Source organism: Bombus pascuorum, chromosome 1, assembly GCF_905332965.1.
Source record: "Bombus pascuorum chromosome 1, iyBomPasc1.1, whole genome shotgun sequence".
Classification (NCBI taxonomy): Eukaryota; Metazoa; Arthropoda; class Insecta; order Hymenoptera; family Apidae; genus Bombus; species Bombus pascuorum.
Genome location: NC_083488.1, coordinates 218,983 through 238,163, shown reverse-complemented (window position 1 = coordinate 238,163; position 19,181 = coordinate 218,983). Strand labels below are relative to the sequence as shown.

Sequence of the window (19,181 nt, the reverse complement as noted above, 5' to 3'; positions counted from 1 at the left end):
TTATATTACGCGCAAAACGGAATTTCAAGTGTTTTGGAGAGACGTAAACTACAAGTAAGATCGGTACTTTACGATACAAACAATGGTAATTGTTTTCTTTAATCGCCTAAAATAAACAGACGACAAATAGACGATAATCTCGAAACTTTTCTTTTACTTTGTACGATATCGCGATAGGCGCCGTTAGGCATATCTCTCGCTAACTCGCTTACTATTAACTCTATGACGAGTTTGCTAATTTCAAGGCTACAACTATCGATAGATTTTCTAAGATAACAAGAGTCGAAGCTGACTTTTTTTTAAATTCTTACTTTCTATTAATTTTTCCATCGCGTACGTAGCGAAACTTTTACTCCGTACGGTGTTCTTTAAACCATAAATTCGTTGGACAACGAATCGTGAATTATCCAGGATGAAAGAAATATTGTACGTTTAAGTTGACGACGCGTCGTACATCTTTAAAACGCGGTCCATCTCGATTTCTTAACAACGATTCGCCTCTCTGATTTTGTTATCTTTCATAAGGAAAGGAGATTATTCTCGAACAATTACCATTAATTCTTCGGGTTCTTATCTTTGCATCGCAACGACTTAACCATTGAAGAATACAATGCCGAAATACTACTTTGCCAACACATTTTCAGAGTAAAGTGCGCTTGAAACGACTTACGAGGAAGATAACACAGTTACTTCGAAGAAGTTCGTTTAAATCGTTATTTCTTTACTCTCGTTGGTTAATTACACTCGCGTATGATTTCGAGCATTATCGGCAAGTTGAACTTCGACGAAGAGAAAAGCACCACGTTCTTAAGTGGAGTTTCATTGGAGCTCGTACCGTCTCGATGTACGCTTCAATAAGCATTATTAACACAAGCTGCGCAATGAACGTTTCAAACGAATATAGTATCTTAATATCGAGTTCCGTTACGAAACGATAAGTAGAGGCTTCACGCAATTAACCTGTGTTAACTGGGTAAATTGATTCAAACCTTGGCGTTTAAACGTACCTATCGGCAAATTAATACTAAACCTCTTCTTCCTACAATACAAAATATAATCACAAATGTTAATTTTCATAAAAAAATGTTCAATTTTACAATTTTATTTGAAATGAAACGAAATTGTTCGACTTTGGTCGTTTTCGAATAAAAATCAGTGAATCGTCGTTTTCTTTTCTTTTTTTTTTTCTTTTTTAATTTTATAATTACATTTGCCACTACAGCTAAACTTCTTGACCCTGGTCGCTTTTCGAATCGCAATTAACTTTTCCAATTTTTAAATCTCGCGTATTCACCACTGCCTGAATTTACTTTTACGCTCGTGCATCGAAAAAGTCTAATCACAGTGAAATACATGAAGATGCTTCTCCACAGGCAAAATACTCACAAAGTCGATCCTGCCTAAGCAAAGGTCTGCTCTCCACGTTATCGCTGACAGTCCAAACTGTGACGTTGTATAGTTTACCAGGTATAAGGCCCGTGAACGTCACCTTGGTGTCGATGTCGTCGACCATCCGCTCCTTCGTAGTGTTGTTCTCGTCGCTAATCCGAAATCGATACAAATCGAACTTGGATGACTGAACGGGGGTCCGTGTGTATCTCAATGTTAACGAGTCGGGCTGATCCTGATCGACCACCACAACGACTTCCGATTGGATCAGCGGCACTGAATTCGATAGACTCGTGTTTTTTTCTTTTTTTTTTTTTTCTTTTCTTTTCTTTTTTCTGTTTTCTTTTATAGGGAACTTTCTTTTTTACCGCAGTTTTAATCACGTTTCTCTTTATTTAGATCGACTTCGAACAGATTTACTCTTTTACATTTTCAATACAATTCCCAAACATTTTAAATTTCCTTCTTATATTTGAAATATATACGATTGGTTTTTCTCAACGAAAGACAAATTGAACGAAGTCAACCACAACAGATACAAGATCTTTCCATCTTTCTCTTATACGCGTAATCAGAATTTCTTACTGTATTTACGATATCTATGTTCGAAATGTTGTAAAATTAGATCGTTATGTACGATAGGTTTTTAATTAAATGCTTCAAATTAAAACAGATAAAGTAATTTAAACGTGTTATATATCGTAGGATTTCGGTTAAACAGAGATAAAACAATGCATTTTCCAATTACACGAAATTATATGTACGCGTTATGTCAACGATGATAAATCATTTTACGGAATAAGATTGTTTCCAAGGTGTTTGCATGTGTGACAAATGGATTTAAAGGTGTCACTGTATCACGCGGCACACACGCGATTAGTAACGAAATAACCATGAATGGTATTGATTCAAGTATAGGGTTAGTACTCGTGATAAAGCAAATTTTTACTATTTCGGTGAAATAGTTGGACAATCCATCGAAAAAGAGAAACGTAGCCATTAGTTAAATTACACGAGGATCGCTGTGAGAACAAACGAATAATAAGACTTACTTGTTCTAGTCGTTAGATTGGTGATATCACTGAATAGATTATAAGAGACCGTGTAGATTACAAAGGAATATTGAACACCTGGCATCAGATCGCTAACAAGCACCCTTTGCACTGAATTTTCTTCGAAAAGAACGCTAGTCACGTCGTTGCTCTCTGTCACGTTTTTGCTACGTATGTCTTGAGGGTTTTCGACTGGCCACCATCTTATCACGTAAGTTTCGATTCTACCCTCCGGTCTTGGCCATTCTAGAGTCACGTTCGTTGAATCGATGATCGGTGTGACGTTAAGTACCGGATTGGGTCCTGAAACAGGATATAGTTTTTCAATTATCAGAGAAACAAGAAAATTAACGCTTCCGATCGAAGCGTTTGCGGATTACAGAAAAGAAATATGATGTAGCGGCTCGTCAAAGTATTTCAACATATTGAAAACTTTTGATCGCGTAAATCGTTGCGTTGTAAACGCTGTAGCGAAACACGACTATCACGACCGTATCGTTACAATTTCAATAGAATTTGAAAATATACGTCAAAGTTTCAACATATTTGTCGTAAACGTGTACTTGGCAAAAAATCACGAATCGTCGTATTCGATCGTATCGGTAAAGGGTATTTACAATAATATCTGGCCAGACTATCTTTGGCGCTAATTACGCCTTTAAGACCACTATTTTTTGCAGCGTACTAACGTTTCACCAGGTATACGTCCGCGATAAATTACTTACCTTTATATATATTTTCGGGTCTGTTTCAAATTTTGTCGATGCAATCGCGATAGTCGTGTCTCGTTATACTATCGATGAAATTCCAGAACGTTTCGTACAACGTTTCTTTGCTTTTACCAAATAAGACTAAGTAAAGGTTGTTTGCTTCTATTAACGCATACGACGATTCTTTGTTCGAACAACTCTTTTCTTCGATGGATATTTCAATCTCAATCTCTTCAAACATATAACTTCTTACTTTATTTGCAAAAAAGATTAATAACACGAATAATGTTTCGAAACGCGTAGTTTATTCAAATCTTCGTAGTTTAAAAATTGTACAATTCAACGATGGCAATGATTGCGATAGAATCGCAACTATTTAAATTTTATCGACTCGCGAGAGAAAACAGAAAACATAAATTCAAGAACAAAATTCAACGGTATTAAAGTTATTTAATATAAAGTTAATGTACAATTTTGTTATTTACTTACGAACTGTATGATTCACTTGAAGGGGATAGAGACTTTCGACTCCGTAACTCACGGTATTCACTTGAATCGTGTATTTCTCTCCTGGGGTCATGTCCGCCACTTCCGCTTCCGTTTCTCGAACGCTGGGCAATTTTACCCATCTCGGATCATCCTCCGTTCGATATCGTATCGAAAATTCGGAATACAACGAATCGGTTGGTGCCTCCCAATGCACGACAACCGTGTTGCTCGTTACCTTCTCGATACTTAAATTCTTTGGTGGGTGGGGCACTGCGATCGAACAATCGTGTCAATTACCACAAGAGAAAAGTAACATTCGAGTATTGTACATCTTTTAGAGATGTACAGCGATGAACAAAAATATCGGCAGGTACTGTATTTTCCTACAAAATCTTCTGCAAAGTTGAAAAGCTTACGATCGCGTATACAACGTTTCTGCAAAATATCATTACAATACACTATCTCTGTCAAAACATCAAATTCTCGAAAGAATCGATCGCAGAGCAGCTTTGCGATCGATAGAGAGAAAAGAACAGAAATTTAAGTTTAAGAAGCAAAACAGACGTCTACCTCTTTTTATCCCCTACATCGTATATTTGACGAAAACAAAAGTTTAAAGTATCGTGTGCTTTACGAACTCTCGGAGCTTTACGCGATAAACTAGTCCGCGTGACAATACTTTTGATCATCACTGTATAGTATCTTATACTTATATAAATCTATATATATAATCTATCCGTATAATCTCTTTATACACGAACATAAGAATGTTTCGCAATCTATTATTGCACGAGGATATAACGAGACTCGACGTTCTTTCTAATCATAGCAGAACACCGTAACAAAAACTATATCTTGCCGATTTTTTGAATAAATGTTGAAGCTAGTCGATCGTCATGGCGTTAAAAACGGAATGCTCTATGCATCGATAAGGAATATTTCGTAAACGGAACGAATCTCTGTGTAACTTCTTTCTACGAATAAAACAAAAGTTTAACTTATTTTTACGCTTAACGCATATATCAGGTTACGCAATAAGCTTGCTCGTTTTTCGATGTTAAGTTTCGCGGGATATCGTACAGGCTTTACTAGTACGATATTAATCGTTCCAATATGTGAAAATTTGTTTTCACGGGTAATCGTTAAATAATTTGAGAAATGTAAATATTCGTATAGCGTGCGTCGGTTTTATCTGGAAACGTGTAAATATGTCGAAGAGTACGAACGATACGTAAAAATATTTGAAACAAACGTTGTACCGATATTTATTTCATCTTGCAATAACCTTGGAAAACGCTATGAAGGCGAGCTTTATAATTTTAAACGCGATTTATATTTTTTTATTCCATATTCTTGTAGCGTGAAACGTTAAACGCGTTAAAATTTGTTGGAATATTGGAAAAAAAATGCAACGAATCGTAAAATCTTAAAATCTTGCTCATTAGCGTCTTAATGCTTGTTGCATAACCCGATTTTATAATTTTTAAAATTATTAATTATTTAAATTTAACGATTTCGAGAATTTCAATTTAGGTGAGAATTTTCACGTGATATCATATTTACAAACGGCTTGAAGATAATCGTGTGGTTCGCTCCTCAGACCATGGCTAATGGCGAAAACTTTAACTTCGTACGCTGCACCAGGATAAAGGTCTTCCAGGACTATATGAGATTCCGTGGTTAACGTAGTCGCGCTCTCCCCGGTATCGTTCCTATTGTGCGTTACTTCAAATTTCTCCTGTCTCGAATTAACGTCGCTCTTCCACGAGATATTCAATCCCATCTCGGTTGGCCTCAAATCCTCGATTATGGGACTCGAGGGTCGTGTGACTTGGTATAACACAGTCTCGTTTGACTCGATTTTGTTGCTAATCGCCTGAACGATTATCGAATAGTTTCTGCCGGGTAATAAAGCTTCTAACGTAACCTGAAAACAAATAATTATACGATATTACGTGAATATTAGTTGAAACAAATATACAAAATTACCAATCAACTATTAACTTGTTGAATGGGCCGTCTTTTAATCGATTGAGTTTTAGTTACCACGGTTTTATCCTTCGATACGAAAGTATCGTTGGAAGATTGGAAATTAAAGAAATTGAAAAAAAGAATTAAAGCAATTTGAATTTCAAATTCCCTCATATTTTATAAAATAAAGATATTTAATACTTTGTTACGTATCTACGTATATGTACGTACGTAAATCGGTATCAGCTTGAAATTACAGTTTTTTATTTTTAAACTTCAAATGCCTTTCAAGTCTTTTAACACGTATATATTTGCATGACGTACATGCAAAAAATTATACAGCGCGATACTTCGTAGCGCGTATATCGTGAATATTTTCGCTAGTCGTTTCGAAAGATCCAATCATCTTGGATTTCGATGATTTACGAGATGCGTCGTCGGCTATATGATTTTAGACTACTTTTTCTTCGACACGTAACCGCCGCTCGTCGCTTCTTAATCTATAGGTTTGATTTTATTTTCTGTCGGTCAGCCGTCGCTTCCTCTACCGCTCTGCCGCTTTCGCGCTTCTCTATGATCGCGGTCTTAGGCGGCTGGCAATCAATACCGACGCGTACGCTGTTACGGCCGCACGATAAAATTACAGACGGAATTCGCCGTATTGGCACCGACATATTTTTCCAAATATCTCGAAACACGAAAGCGGTAACGTGCAGAAGAGAAAGTTGTTCGAAACGTTGATTATTGTTAAAACGAATCATCGAGATCATCGAGCTTATCGATCAATTCGTCAAAATGCCGACGTTTTTCAAATTTCCGACGGTTTTCGATAAACACGAGAAACCATTAGTGCCGTTATGCCTCTCTGTCGATACCCTAACGAATGACGACATCCTTTTCATAGGAATCCATCACTATGCATACAACGAAACGCAACCCTGACTCGATAGACACGTTTGTTTCCTTTAACATTCTTCCAATATCATCGCAAAATATTTAAGATACGAGTCACATTGTAAATTATGGAAACGTACGTTCCTATGCGATAAACGAAATCTTAATTCATCGAATCGTACATTTGTTAAAATAAAAGTAAGATAAATACTTGCCTTGGTCTTATCAGTTGTTAACATATTGCTATCGCCGCCGATCGTAGTTTCCACTTCGTGATACTGAAGCTTATAGCTATCCTGAGTACTTGAATTTTCAGGATGCCAAGAAACTTCGACCATGCCAGTTTTTTCGTCGATGACAGTGCGAAGATCCCGTACGGGCAACGGTTCTAGAGATATTAAAGTTGAAATATTTTAAAGACCGATATATCGAGGAATCTACTGCATTTGTCGATTTATTTAAGAAAAATCCTGTCATTCGCTGTTTGCAAAATAATGAAAAGCGAAGACCGTTCGACCGTACGATGATTATTATCGACAGCAACGAGACAATGCATTTGTGCGGCAACGAAATAAACAAGGATTGGTAACCAAGAGAGCAAGTCGCTATAAACTCTACGCTAGATTACTAATAATAGAAATTTCATCGAGTCGCCGTCCGATCCGTTATAATTCGCTTTAGAATTACGATATACATCTGGTTAATTTTTTCTCCTTTGCCTTTGACATCGAACGCCCAGAAAGTTAAAACGGTCCTACGAGAAGGTCCGTACGGGTACGTGGAAATTAGGCTATCTATCTGCTCACCCACCAACAAAATTATTTTCAACCGTAATTGCATATCAGTGCCGTAATAACGTTTTATAGCGTTTTATCTACGATAGGTCGTACTATAGGTCGCACGTTGTCACTTGCGCGTTGCGTCTTAAGAACGACTACGAACGGGTGAACCGAGTTCTACTTCTCGCCAATCGATCATCGGTTGAGCAAATTTGCATCCACGCAAAGCGACTTGTTAAAATTTTTCGTCGGTCGACCACTTAGTCGACCACTTAGTCCGTAGCCGCCCGACTCGACACCGCGTATCGTCGCCTACGTATTTTACACTTTACGCTCCATCGAACGTAACAAAATCTATAACGACTCTGAAAAATATTTCAACGCTTAGAGAAACGCATTCGCCAAGTGTATCGTGCGTGTTATATAAACAATTTCTACAGCGTACGATATAACACGACTATCACGTTCGTATGGGTAGGGTTAAAAAAAAAATTGGAAAATGTACAAAAGGTTCGATACCAAGGCGTTGAATAACTTTTCTCACTAGCAACACGCATCTTAATTTTCAAATGATACTTATAAATTATTTCCTACTCGAACACCGACTGTACACGTACGCGTATACACTCTGTACGTCTGTACATCTATACAGAGGATTGGGAAAAGATGAAATAGAAACTTATTTATATGGGAAACTTTTCGTAATTTCGTGCAAATTCAGAACGAAATAGGAAGAAAGTTGTCGACAACGAAATAGAAAGTAGGAAAACTTACTTAAAGTAACGTCTCCGTTAGCTGGCCAACTGGTAACCTTGCCCGAGACCGTCTTCACAACCACCTGGTAAGTTTTGCCCGGCTCCAAGTCTTTGAATTCCCATTTGCTCTCGTCGTCTCTGTTCCTGGTGACCGGCGCTAGTCTTCTGTTGCCTCCCAAAGATATCTGATACTTGTCAAATTCGGAGTTTCCTTCGGGGCGATTCCAGAAAACGCGAAAGGAGGTGGACGTTATGGAAGACTTGTCGAACGTAACGTTGAGAGGACGTAATGGCACCGTTCGATACTGTGCAGTCGTGGGAGCGGAGGTTTCGTCCTCTGACACCGTTTGAACGGAGATATTGTAAGCTCTGCCTGCGATGACCAGAAATAGCATGTGAAAACGACAAGTTACGATCCGTAACGTTAGTTTGAAATTAGAGACGTAAGCGCGAAGCGAAAGACAGAAAATCGAACAGCAACGAAACAACTATTTGACAGATATTCGAGAAACTAGAAATTCCGATATTCGCGAATTCTGGGCAAGTATGGTACACGACGATCCATTGAAACGTGCGAGTGAAATATTTTATAACGCGAATTACGTGAACGCATTTCGTTGCCTCGAAAACGATTTAATCGCGACATTACGAACAAATTTTCTTCGCGCTACGTTAAATTATTTGAGTAAATATCTTACCAGGCACGAGTCCTTTGAAAGCAGCCTGTGCAGGTCCAGGAGGTTCTCCCTCTTTCTCCACGTAAAGAACGGATTCTATGGCATCGGCGGGATCTATACTAACTTTGTAATGGGTGTAAATGCCAGCAGGATAGGGCGGTTGCCAGAGGACTAGCAAAGTCGTCTCGTTCCTGAACCACACGATAAACTTGCCCGGTGTGTTGGGTTCTATAAGAATAAAAGAAACATGTTATCTATAGGCGAAACTGTCGTTGGTTGTTTCGTAAGGAAATGATCGCATGGAAATAATTTGTAATCTCGCGGAGCGGAAGCGTAACGAAGCGCGCGCGTGTAATTTGATCGACTCACTAGTGGTGAAATTCCTGCTGGTGTACGCCACGCTTTCTTTGGTGTCTAATACGGTGAAAAGCTGCAGAGAATACGTAGCCCCAGGAATGAGATCACGTAGCACGTAGGGAACCGCGTCCGCAGGAATGACGCTGGTTTTTGGATTTCCGGTATCGCTGAAACTTTGCACCCTTAACCGAAAACCGGAATAATTGCCTTGGGCTGGTGGCGCCCAATAAACTATCGCCGTCTTTCCGTTTCGCACCGAGACCGTCAGGTTCGATGGCGGATCCGGGGCTGCAAAACAAACGTTTCTCAACAAAAACGGTATTCGTTTTCACTCGATACCTCCTGCCCTCTCCGGTTATCGCGAGTAATTCGCGACACCGAGCAGAGGGCAAAGTAAGAACGCGATTAAAAGTCGATCTCGTTAGGAGTTTTAATCGATATCCCATGATACTTTCGATGCAACGTCTATTTAGATAATTTTATACGAGAATTATAGAATTCCAGAAGTAGACCAGACTAATTTCAAGTATTGAAAAATGTTTACGCTCTATCGACTAATTATCGTTACATTACGTTAGATTACATCAGATTGGATCGGATTAAATTAGATCATACAAACACTTTACAATTACGAAATTACGAAGAAAGAGTAAGGAAGGAAAAGAGAGAAACAGCGTACGGAGAAGGAGTTGACGGACGAGGGAATTTCGATAGAGTAAAGTAAATTAAAGAAAAGAGAGAAAAAAAAAAGACAGCGGTAATGGAATCCCGGGGGAAGCATAGAGACATAGCATAGGAGACCCGAGAGAGGGAGAAAGAGAGAGAGAGAGAGAGGTGAGTAAGAAGGAAGGAAAAATGTTCGCGTTCGGAATTTGCTATAACGATATCGACAGTTTTTTCTGAATATCCCGGAAACTAATTCCGACCGCCGATTATTCGTAGGATTATATATAAATAATATAGATTAATATAAGAACAACTCGTTCGTTACGTCGATTTTTATAATGTACTTCAAAGTCATCGAAATCAGGGAGGAGATAAGTTTTCTGCAGTTTCAGTGAAAGTAGACTCCGCCTGGTCCGAACAACTCGAACGATAGGTTTCGTCTGAAACGCGTATCGCGAGTAAAATTTACGATACCTGTAGTTATCGACGCAGTCCATGTCAGCCAATCGTGAAGCGTACTATTACTATAGTATAACCAAAATTCGTATCTAGTGCCTGGAAGTCCGTCCTTGAATTTGATCACATCACCGATGTCGGTAGCGGCTATGGTGGTATTCGGTGGCGGATAACCAACGGCAGGACTGTAGTCTAAACGATACCAGGAACCGCCTTGACTCAAGTTTCCTGGTATCTCGATCGCGAGATCCGCCGAATACGTGACCTAAAAAGAATCGATCAACACCTTTGACAATCGTACGTATTTGTACGAACGGCCGAGAAAATGAAAAATCGAAAATTACTATAAATAAGAAAAATCGGTAATAGCGGGTGGCAATTTGGTCTGTAATGCGTTAAAGAGGGTAATCGATAGTTGTACGTACGGATCGATAAAGATCGATCGTAGAAACGAAATTCTCTTACCTATTAGGTTGTTCGAAAAGTGTCTTTCTTTTACAGACGCGTCTTTTACAACGACGTACATTTTCGTACAAACATGAAAACTAATCTGTCGAACGTTGTAATCTTTATCTCGATAGAATGGATCGTACGTAATTCGATAAAATAATATAGAAGGGAAAATGTTGTGCATCCATTATTTCCTTATAAAACGAAAGAAACTTTTCGGACGACCTAATAATAATTTAAAAATGCTCGACGATGCTCGTAACTATGAATTTCGATAGAGTGCTATCGCTGGTACATACTTACGATGTACAGTGTATACTGTACAGTGTTCACGGTATGCCGGAAGCGGTGAAACAGACGTGGGAAAGAGGCGCACCGCAAATTTATAATGCCGTTACTCAACCGTAACGCGACAGCTTACAGCGGACAGCGAATAATATATATATATATATAAAAGAAAAACGATATCGATTTGATCGTTCTATCCGTCGTCGGTACCTCCTCCGTTTCAGCGAAGGAACGAAAGGAAACTGTACCGTATTTCAACGTCACAGGGAGCGATTCGTTCGTTCGAGCAACTCTCATAGCGTCGTTTGGTTATTGGGTTGAGATTTTCGTAATCTCGGCTGCTTATATATGAAACGAAAAGCCGAAAATTTCGTGGTAGGATAGGTCCTGAGTTCGTCGTTTGACGTACGAGTTTGCACACGACAAGCAATCGAGATTCCTCTTCCCTTCGAGATTTCTGAGAAACGATATAAACGGTCCTTGTCTCTCTCACTCTATCGACTCGTCTCCAACGTTCTACCGTTCAAGTTGTCGTCATCGTTCGAACAGCATCAACGCAACATTCTCAACCATATCGGTAATTTCAATTTTCTAACTTATCGGGATTCACCGATTCCGACAGCCTGCTCCGATAAATTATCGCCTATTGGCGCAACAAGTTTTCCAAGTTCTTCTTTACCAATTTCGAAAAATTGTCTCCGTCGCGACGATGGCGCGCGTGCAAATCTCGAGCCGCTTTTCCTAGATCCAGCCGCGACGTTCAGGTCGCTACATATCGATCCCTCCTTCGCTTCGCCTCTCCGTTTCCCACAGAATCCGCCAGCTCGCGCGCTCCCTTTTCCTCGTCGTAGGTCTTTTCATCTGGCGCTTGGGCGCGCGTCGACGAACGCGTCGTCGCCAACGACGACAGGAATTCCTAATTGTACGAAGAACAGCGAAATAACCCATCGCTGGGTCGTGCCATATGTACACTCCCGTTCATAAATACCGTAGAAGAAGGTTTACCGCTTTGAACGAAACCAGCTACACGTATCGGTATAACTTTTACGCGTGTATTACGCAAAGTGTAACAACGCGTGATGTAAAACATTTCGTATTGTGTTGGTAAAATTTGAAATGAATCCGAAAAAAAAAGATGTATACACGAGTTAGAAAATATACACGGCGCGATAATTCGTGCTAGTATTTGCGCGCTTATAGACATTTTTCATCGATATATTATGCGCGTTATACGGTAAATAATATTGTACGAGAAATACTTTGTACCTTCGTTTTATATTATACCGTATGTACGCAAAACGTTTTAGATTGCATCGGTATCCTATCGGCAACATCCCACGATATTTCGCAGTACTTTTAAGCCTATTTAATCTCGTAGTACGAATTTTTTTCTAGTCGTACAAAAGTACGAAATGCTACAACGACAACAAGTACAACGTACACCGTACATTTTCAAACGTTTGTACAATCTGTTTATAACTGTGCCGATACTCTGGTTTCACCCAATTTTTCGCGAATGTGCTGGTACTTATGAATCGGGATGTACAACGGCATATGGCGTCTGTACGTACGTGTGTGTACGTGCGCGTGTATATACGCGCGTGGGAAACCGACGGAGAATTTCATTCGGACAGGGTTGGAACGGAATTTGCCGGGAATTATTTTACGCGCGTACGTTGCCGCTGATTATGGGGGTGTTTGTCGTTGAAACGCGACGCCAACGTAGATTTAGCTATCACCGGTCCTCTCTCGGTTCGATCAAATTATTATCTCGTGGCTCCGATCGATCCAAAGATTTCTAGCATTATTTCCAGATCTTTCAGAGTCGAATTTAAAAGAAAAGGTTAGGATCGATATTGCTTTCCAAAATGCGGATGAAAATATAAAAAAAAAACCTATATGTGTGTATGTAAGCACCATACTCGATTCTTTCGTTAACGAGATTTCGACGGTACGATTCGATTCTTGGAACGGCCTCGGCTACCCGGGATCGTCCTGCTATGAATAGAATGAAACTCGGATAATAATCAGACTTCTGCTGTATAACTTATCCAGTAGCAAAGAATATGAGCGTTCACTATGATACTATAAATGTATACTATAAATACCACAAAGGTTTATGCCTCTTTGCCATTGACTGGTGGCCTCGTCTGGTCGGGTGTCTCTGTATCACGATCCAGATACGCAATATCGCGACACAGAAATGCTACGATTTCGCCTTATGTAACACGCGATCACAACATCACAATAGTCGTGCGTAATAATTATTTCAACGTAAGTCGTCGCGTTACCATTTGATAAATTAGATGCCAATCTCTGGTTTTTAGAAAGAGAAATGGGTCTAAACGTAACGATATTGTAAATTTAACTGTAACGCACGATAAATATTTAATCGTAACGATAATCGATAAATAGGGTGCCCGTGAACGAAATTGATCGGATTTCGCCACCTCGTCAAAGATATCGTCGAGTGTATGCCGCCCTCTTGAACGAATATGGCATTAAACTGTAGTAAAATGAAATATCGAACGGATGCAAAGAGGACGCGACGTAACAGCGATTTGCTGATCGAGCAAAAATTAAGATATACAATACGATCGATCTCCATATCTAAGATCAACGTCGATGAATTCGTATTTCCTCGTTAAATCCTCGAAAAGTAAAATATTTTGATTCTCCCTCGAAACAATCGACGCGACTTGCGATTAGTCTACGATATCGTCACGCTATAGAAGATATCGTTACTCTATTCTAAACAGGAGGAACGTGTTTTTGCACCGTATCGGATGAAATGGAAATTATCGAGTACGCGTAAACTCCAAATCTTTTTATCACCGAAACTCGATAAGTTTTATCCAAATCTTATATGCAAAAGCGAATGCACCTACATCGAATTTGATATAAAAAAATCTCTCTCTGTTGATCTATTTACTAGGTTTAAGGAAAATTTATTAGGTACTGTACTCTCTTATTTTGAAATTAAACGTCAAGCTCGTTTAATGCGAAAACCACCGCTACGACGTAGCCATCGCTCGTCTCGACGCTTTCAAAAGCGGACAGACGAAAGGCATTGTTCTACAATGTGAATTCGAATTAAGCGAATCGACTTGACTTTGTCGATGTATCAAATATTTCAAATACGTTCGAGTAGCACAAAAGCAGGCTAACGTCGTTTTACGTGTATCGGTTCGCTTGTCGCGATGCAACAACACGATTACATTAGGAATTTAGACGACCCTGTATTGATTTAGAATCGCAAGCAAACGTGACGTAGCGCGCGTGACTCGTGTCGTGCTTAACGAATACTAACTGTACGAATCAACGCGCGACATCTCGCGCGTATGTAAATTGCTGAATTCTAAGAGGTAAATGAGAGGGATGTTTCGGAGTTTAACGAACGTATAGAGTTACAACGCTTAAGACGAAGATGTACGCGTTCCTAGCAAATAAAATATCACCTACGAATAAACTGGAATTTCGATCGTCGGCATTCTAACGAAAATTAGAAAAACCTTTTTTCGGTCTTTTCTAACAAAGTATTCGTCGTATTTCGTTCGTATTTACCCAGTAGTGGGAAATGTTTATGCAGATTCCTTCTGCTAAGCCTAAGATGATTCTCACGGTATCGATCCTATCGCGTTATAAGCCTCTCCTCTGGTTAGCGGAATACGTTAGTATCCAAAAAGCCTGAAAAATTTCACCGAGACCGTCTTCGTTACGAGCTGCTCAATTTTCCCAATATCGATGGAACGGTACCAACGAAAAGGATAAATTACGTTCTCGACGACCTAGCGGAATTTTCTTTTCTCCGTCAGTCTCCGATTCGTTCGATTCGTTCGATTCGTTAAAAAAACCGCGAGTCGTTTATTCTCAGGGATGAGTTGGCGAGTGGTGTCTAACGCGCACGAATGCCTCCAACACCGAACACGCTGGAGTACGAGGATTAGATGGTGCAGCGAACGTTACGTGTATACCGATGCGATGTGTCGCGCGAAATTCCAAAGCAGCTCGTACACCGTCTATCTTGTCCTGTACAGAAAGAGAGACAGACGGATAGACGGTCGTCGCAACTCGCGACCGAGCACGATGCGACGACTCGGCGTAAATAGAGACGCGTTCGCCGTGCCGTTTAACGAGATAAATCATAATGGAGCAGGGGTGCAACAATCTATACGTTAGCTGCCAGCTCACCAGTCGGCGAGTACTAAAAATACCACGAGAATTCACGTTCGTATTCCGTCAGGCGTAAGTATCGCCACCACCATCGGTACCGAATGTCATTGATTCTGATTCTGACTCGTGGACTCGTACGAGACGTAAAAACGTGAGAATATCTCTGCAAGAATCCTCGTACATCTCTATTGACGTCTCGTCGATATATTTTACTGCTTTCTCTGTATTCGAATCGACGTTTACCATCGAGGCATACCGTTAACGTTTACGATAGCCCTTTATTTCTATTTCTTATTTGTAAGTTTCGAGTATCGTTGATTCTGACTGTTTTTTTCGATCTCCTTTTGCCTTTCCTTCGATATATTTCAATCGATATCTAAACGGAATGTTCCTATTTCGCGTAATCGTTCTTGATTTGCCATTTTTCAATTTTACCAAAGTGCATCTTTTAGTTCCTTTGTACAATTTTCTGCGACCAATGTAATTATTATCGTTATATGAACGACAAATTTCCAATTCTACGATTTATTACAATGCTAAAATCAAAACTTTCACTTTCGAAATTAAACGTTGAAAAAAATACCGTATCCCTGACAGCGTATCACACGTACGTACGTACATAAAAGTCCCACGTATAACGTCGAGAGAATTATTCAGAAAATCGTTTCACGTTTTCCAACAATTTCAACGATTCACCCATTAAAGAAGTCACGATCGAGAAGGCTCGCGTACGCCTAGTACTCTCGTGGAGCAGGTAACGTACATTCCACTGTCGTCGAAATAGAAATTCTTCACCCTCTCCAGCAACGTTTTTTCGTTAGATCCCTTTTACTTATCGATTATCACTCTTTCTTTGCAAAATCCGCCGTCCGGCGTTTTTCTGTATTCCACCTACGTATGATCTAACTCTATAGCGTAGGATATTTTCGCGGTACATATTCGGAAAATATCTAGCGCGATTATCGTGAAAGGAATGCCAAGGCACGCGAGAACGCTCGCTTCGAACGATTACCTCTTAACTCGCACCAACTAGTTCTCGAGACTTTGACACAAGTTCCAATAACGTGGAACAGCACCTGTAAACTCAAGCGCAAATAACCCTCGTGGAACAGTGGTGCGATCAAAGTTCTCTTCCTTCCGACTTTAACAACGTTTCCACATAAAACCGATATAAATTAATCTTGTTCTACCAAAGGACAGCGAGTAACTAAGACAACTCCTTGCTACATATTCTCGAAACTATCGAAACAATTTATAGTTTATATCGTGTAATATGAAATATTTGATAGAAACAGCAGAGATAAGAGAAATCGCGAGAACGAACGAACGATCGTTTTGAGAAACTATTAGATCCAACGAGACAGATATTATCGGCTGATCGATGAAACGATCTATCAAGGCCCGTTTACTTTTAACCTATGTGCAACGTACACGTAGGCTTTCTCCGTGTTCGCTTTCAATGTCCACGACCAGCGAAGAAGAGCGTCTGCCATGGGCAAGTCCGTATTAACGCGGCCGAATCGGTCGCGGTTTTTGTCGCCGTTCGACTTACACGCTTTCGATCGCAAACACGTGGCCCGAGTACAACGCGTTTTCTTCTCGTTTTCTTCTTCGTACGCCTGCAGGCAGGAAGCGACGTACTCGTAACAACGCTTTGCGTATATAACGCTCGGCGTCGTTTCTATATATCGTTAACGAGTTACGTAAGTCACAGGTATGTTACATACGTACATCGTTTGGCCGAACGAAGGTCACGCTCGCCGATCCACGTTGCGCAATCGATGCACGGATTTATTTTACGACTCGATTGAAAAATCGTACGACATCCACCGCTTCTGCGAGTGGTAATCGTTCGATTTCGACGACTTTCGAATATGCCATCGGGGGCATGATTCAGTGGCAACTTTTTCCTATACGTATAACCGCCGCTCGGCCTTAGTTTGCCGGATATTCGCGAAAAACCGTCGATATCGTTACGCTGAATTCTGTTTATAATTCGCGTTGTTTGCCAGCACGCTTACGACGGCCGGATAAAGTAACGCCGACAATGTTTTTCGAGCATGTATCTCGAAGGCTAAGGCGAAAGCGAGGCAGTTACGCGTAAAGGAAACGTAACTCGAAACGTTAATCTCTACAACGTATCGGAAAATGATCGACGATCGGCGAGGCTGCTACGATTCCCAACTATCATCGATATTTTAATCAAACAAATTCTACCGATAGACTCTAATTCGCTCAGACTCTAGTTTCACGAACGAATATTCGTCGCCGTTACAGGAATTCCGTGTATACTCGTTTTGTTCCGCTCCGGTTTTCCGTTCACGGATGAGTCCCGAATCTCTAAATAAACTATACGTGGCGTCCCTGCGTGGAATACCTAATGGCGTAAACCGAAAGGTCTTGGGTTTGTCAAAGACAAACATTCTCGAGAAAAACGAGCAGCACGGTCCCTTTGAATCGAATTTCAGAGAGAAAGTCCTTACCTTCGTGAAAATTTTACTAATCGAATGGAAAAAGTGTACGCGACCAACTCGATTGTTCCTCCTTCTTTCTCGTTCTCGTCGAAAGGACGAAAAAACAAAAAAAAAGAAAGAAAGAAAAAATAGAAAGAAAAAGAAAGTCACTTTTTATAATTTTGCGATCTTCGCTGGGCGATGCGTATCCTTTCTTTTCTTTTCTTTTTCTAATTTTTGAAAGATCAATTTTGAAAAATATTGCAAATCGACACGTTTTAATCGACGCGGAAAATTTTTGTGCATTTTTCCGGATCAAACGATATAGATCGTCGTGGCTCAGGAAAATTTACAAAAATCGCCCGTTAAAATCTTAATCGTAAAAATCGTAAGAAAGTTAAAATTTGTAACGAATTGGACGGCGATCCTAAATAATCGTTAAGATCGTTGTCACGCGCATTTCCCGTGACAAACACTCCTCGGTACTATCGATCGTTCATTGGTCATAGCCGTGTTACGAATCTGCTACGAACCTTATGAATTCGACGAAGAAAAAATACGAAGAGTTACTTTCATTCGGTTATCTCATAAGATACCTTGTTTAAATTGAAGAAAATTAACATACGTTATCTTTATTCCGAGATATATCAAATTGTATCTCTTTCATTTTATAAATTTTATTGATCCATCGAGAAATATGCAGGAAAATAACATATAAATGCGATACGAAAGTAGAATATTGGAAAGTACAGATAAAATATATCGTTTTAAAGTATAAAATACGTATCGAAATAACAGATATTCGAAAAGGGATCGCTACGCGAATCCGAAACATAAAAAAGATTTCTTGTTTCTAGGAAAATGGTTTATCATAGCGCTATAAATATCTCTTTAAATGTTACGTAATCGTAGAATCTAGATAAAGAAAGAAATAGTAATAAAAAATGTAAATGAAACTTTTAAAACTTTTCTTTATTTATTTTTCACGTAAACGCTCGTGTCACAAATGTTGGTTATTAAGCAACAGGTATAATTTTTAAATACCTGTCGTAAACGTTCTTGTCGTACGAATGGTGCAGCTAACATAGAAATCAAACAAAATGAGATAACGTTCGCTCATTCACTGTAATTTGTCACTTAACTCGTGGAATATGCGTACGTTAAACGACTAAAATGCTACAGTATGTTCGATAAGGTATCTCCAACAAGAAACATTTAGAATTTCAAGCATGTATTTCTATTATTGGCTTGACTAAATGTTGGCTTAACTATAAAACACTCTGTATACGTGCGTGCGTGCGCGTCTTTTTATGTGACTACGCACGAAAGAAATAATTTCTACCGATCGATCGTAGGAATAAGAAAAATAATAGATTAACCGCTTTTCTTAAATAGTATCACTAGCTATTACCGTTCCATTGGAAACGATTAAACCAAAATTCATTCTTCGATCTGTTAACCGACAAAGACGAGTTACATCGTCGTTTAATCGCTTAATCGCCAGTCTCTCGAACATAGAATGTAACTGTTCCTTTTCTTAGGAACGCTTAGAGATTTCTTTAGGTGTTGTTTCGTTTGTTTCAAAGATACAAACTATATTCGAGTTACGATCGACCCAACCA

At 39.6% G+C, this 19,181-nt stretch overlaps 1 protein-coding gene across 4 annotated transcripts in view; it reads right to left on the bottom strand.

The window, feature by feature from the left end:
• LOC132910670 (tyrosine-protein phosphatase 10D) overlaps positions 1–19,181 on the bottom strand; it is a 51,452-nt gene that overhangs the window by 14,678 nt on the left and 17,593 nt on the right. For all 4 annotated transcript variants that reach the window (XM_060966522.1, XM_060966541.1, XM_060966531.1 and 1 more), the window contains exons 2-10: positions 10,214–10,460; positions 9,086–9,361; positions 8,738–8,944; positions 8,059–8,412; positions 6,721–6,893; positions 5,204–5,567; positions 3,641–3,910; positions 2,442–2,744; positions 1,387–1,665 (exon numbers count right to left, since the gene is read on the bottom strand). In XM_060966522.1, the coding sequence (XP_060822505.1) occupies positions 1,387–1,665; positions 2,442–2,744; positions 3,641–3,910; positions 5,204–5,567; positions 6,721–6,893; positions 8,059–8,412; positions 8,738–8,944; positions 9,086–9,361; positions 10,214–10,460 (2,473 nt within the window). The remainder of the gene's footprint in view (positions 1–1,386; positions 1,666–2,441; positions 2,745–3,640; positions 3,911–5,203; positions 5,568–6,720; positions 6,894–8,058; positions 8,413–8,737; positions 8,945–9,085; positions 9,362–10,213; positions 10,461–19,181) is intronic.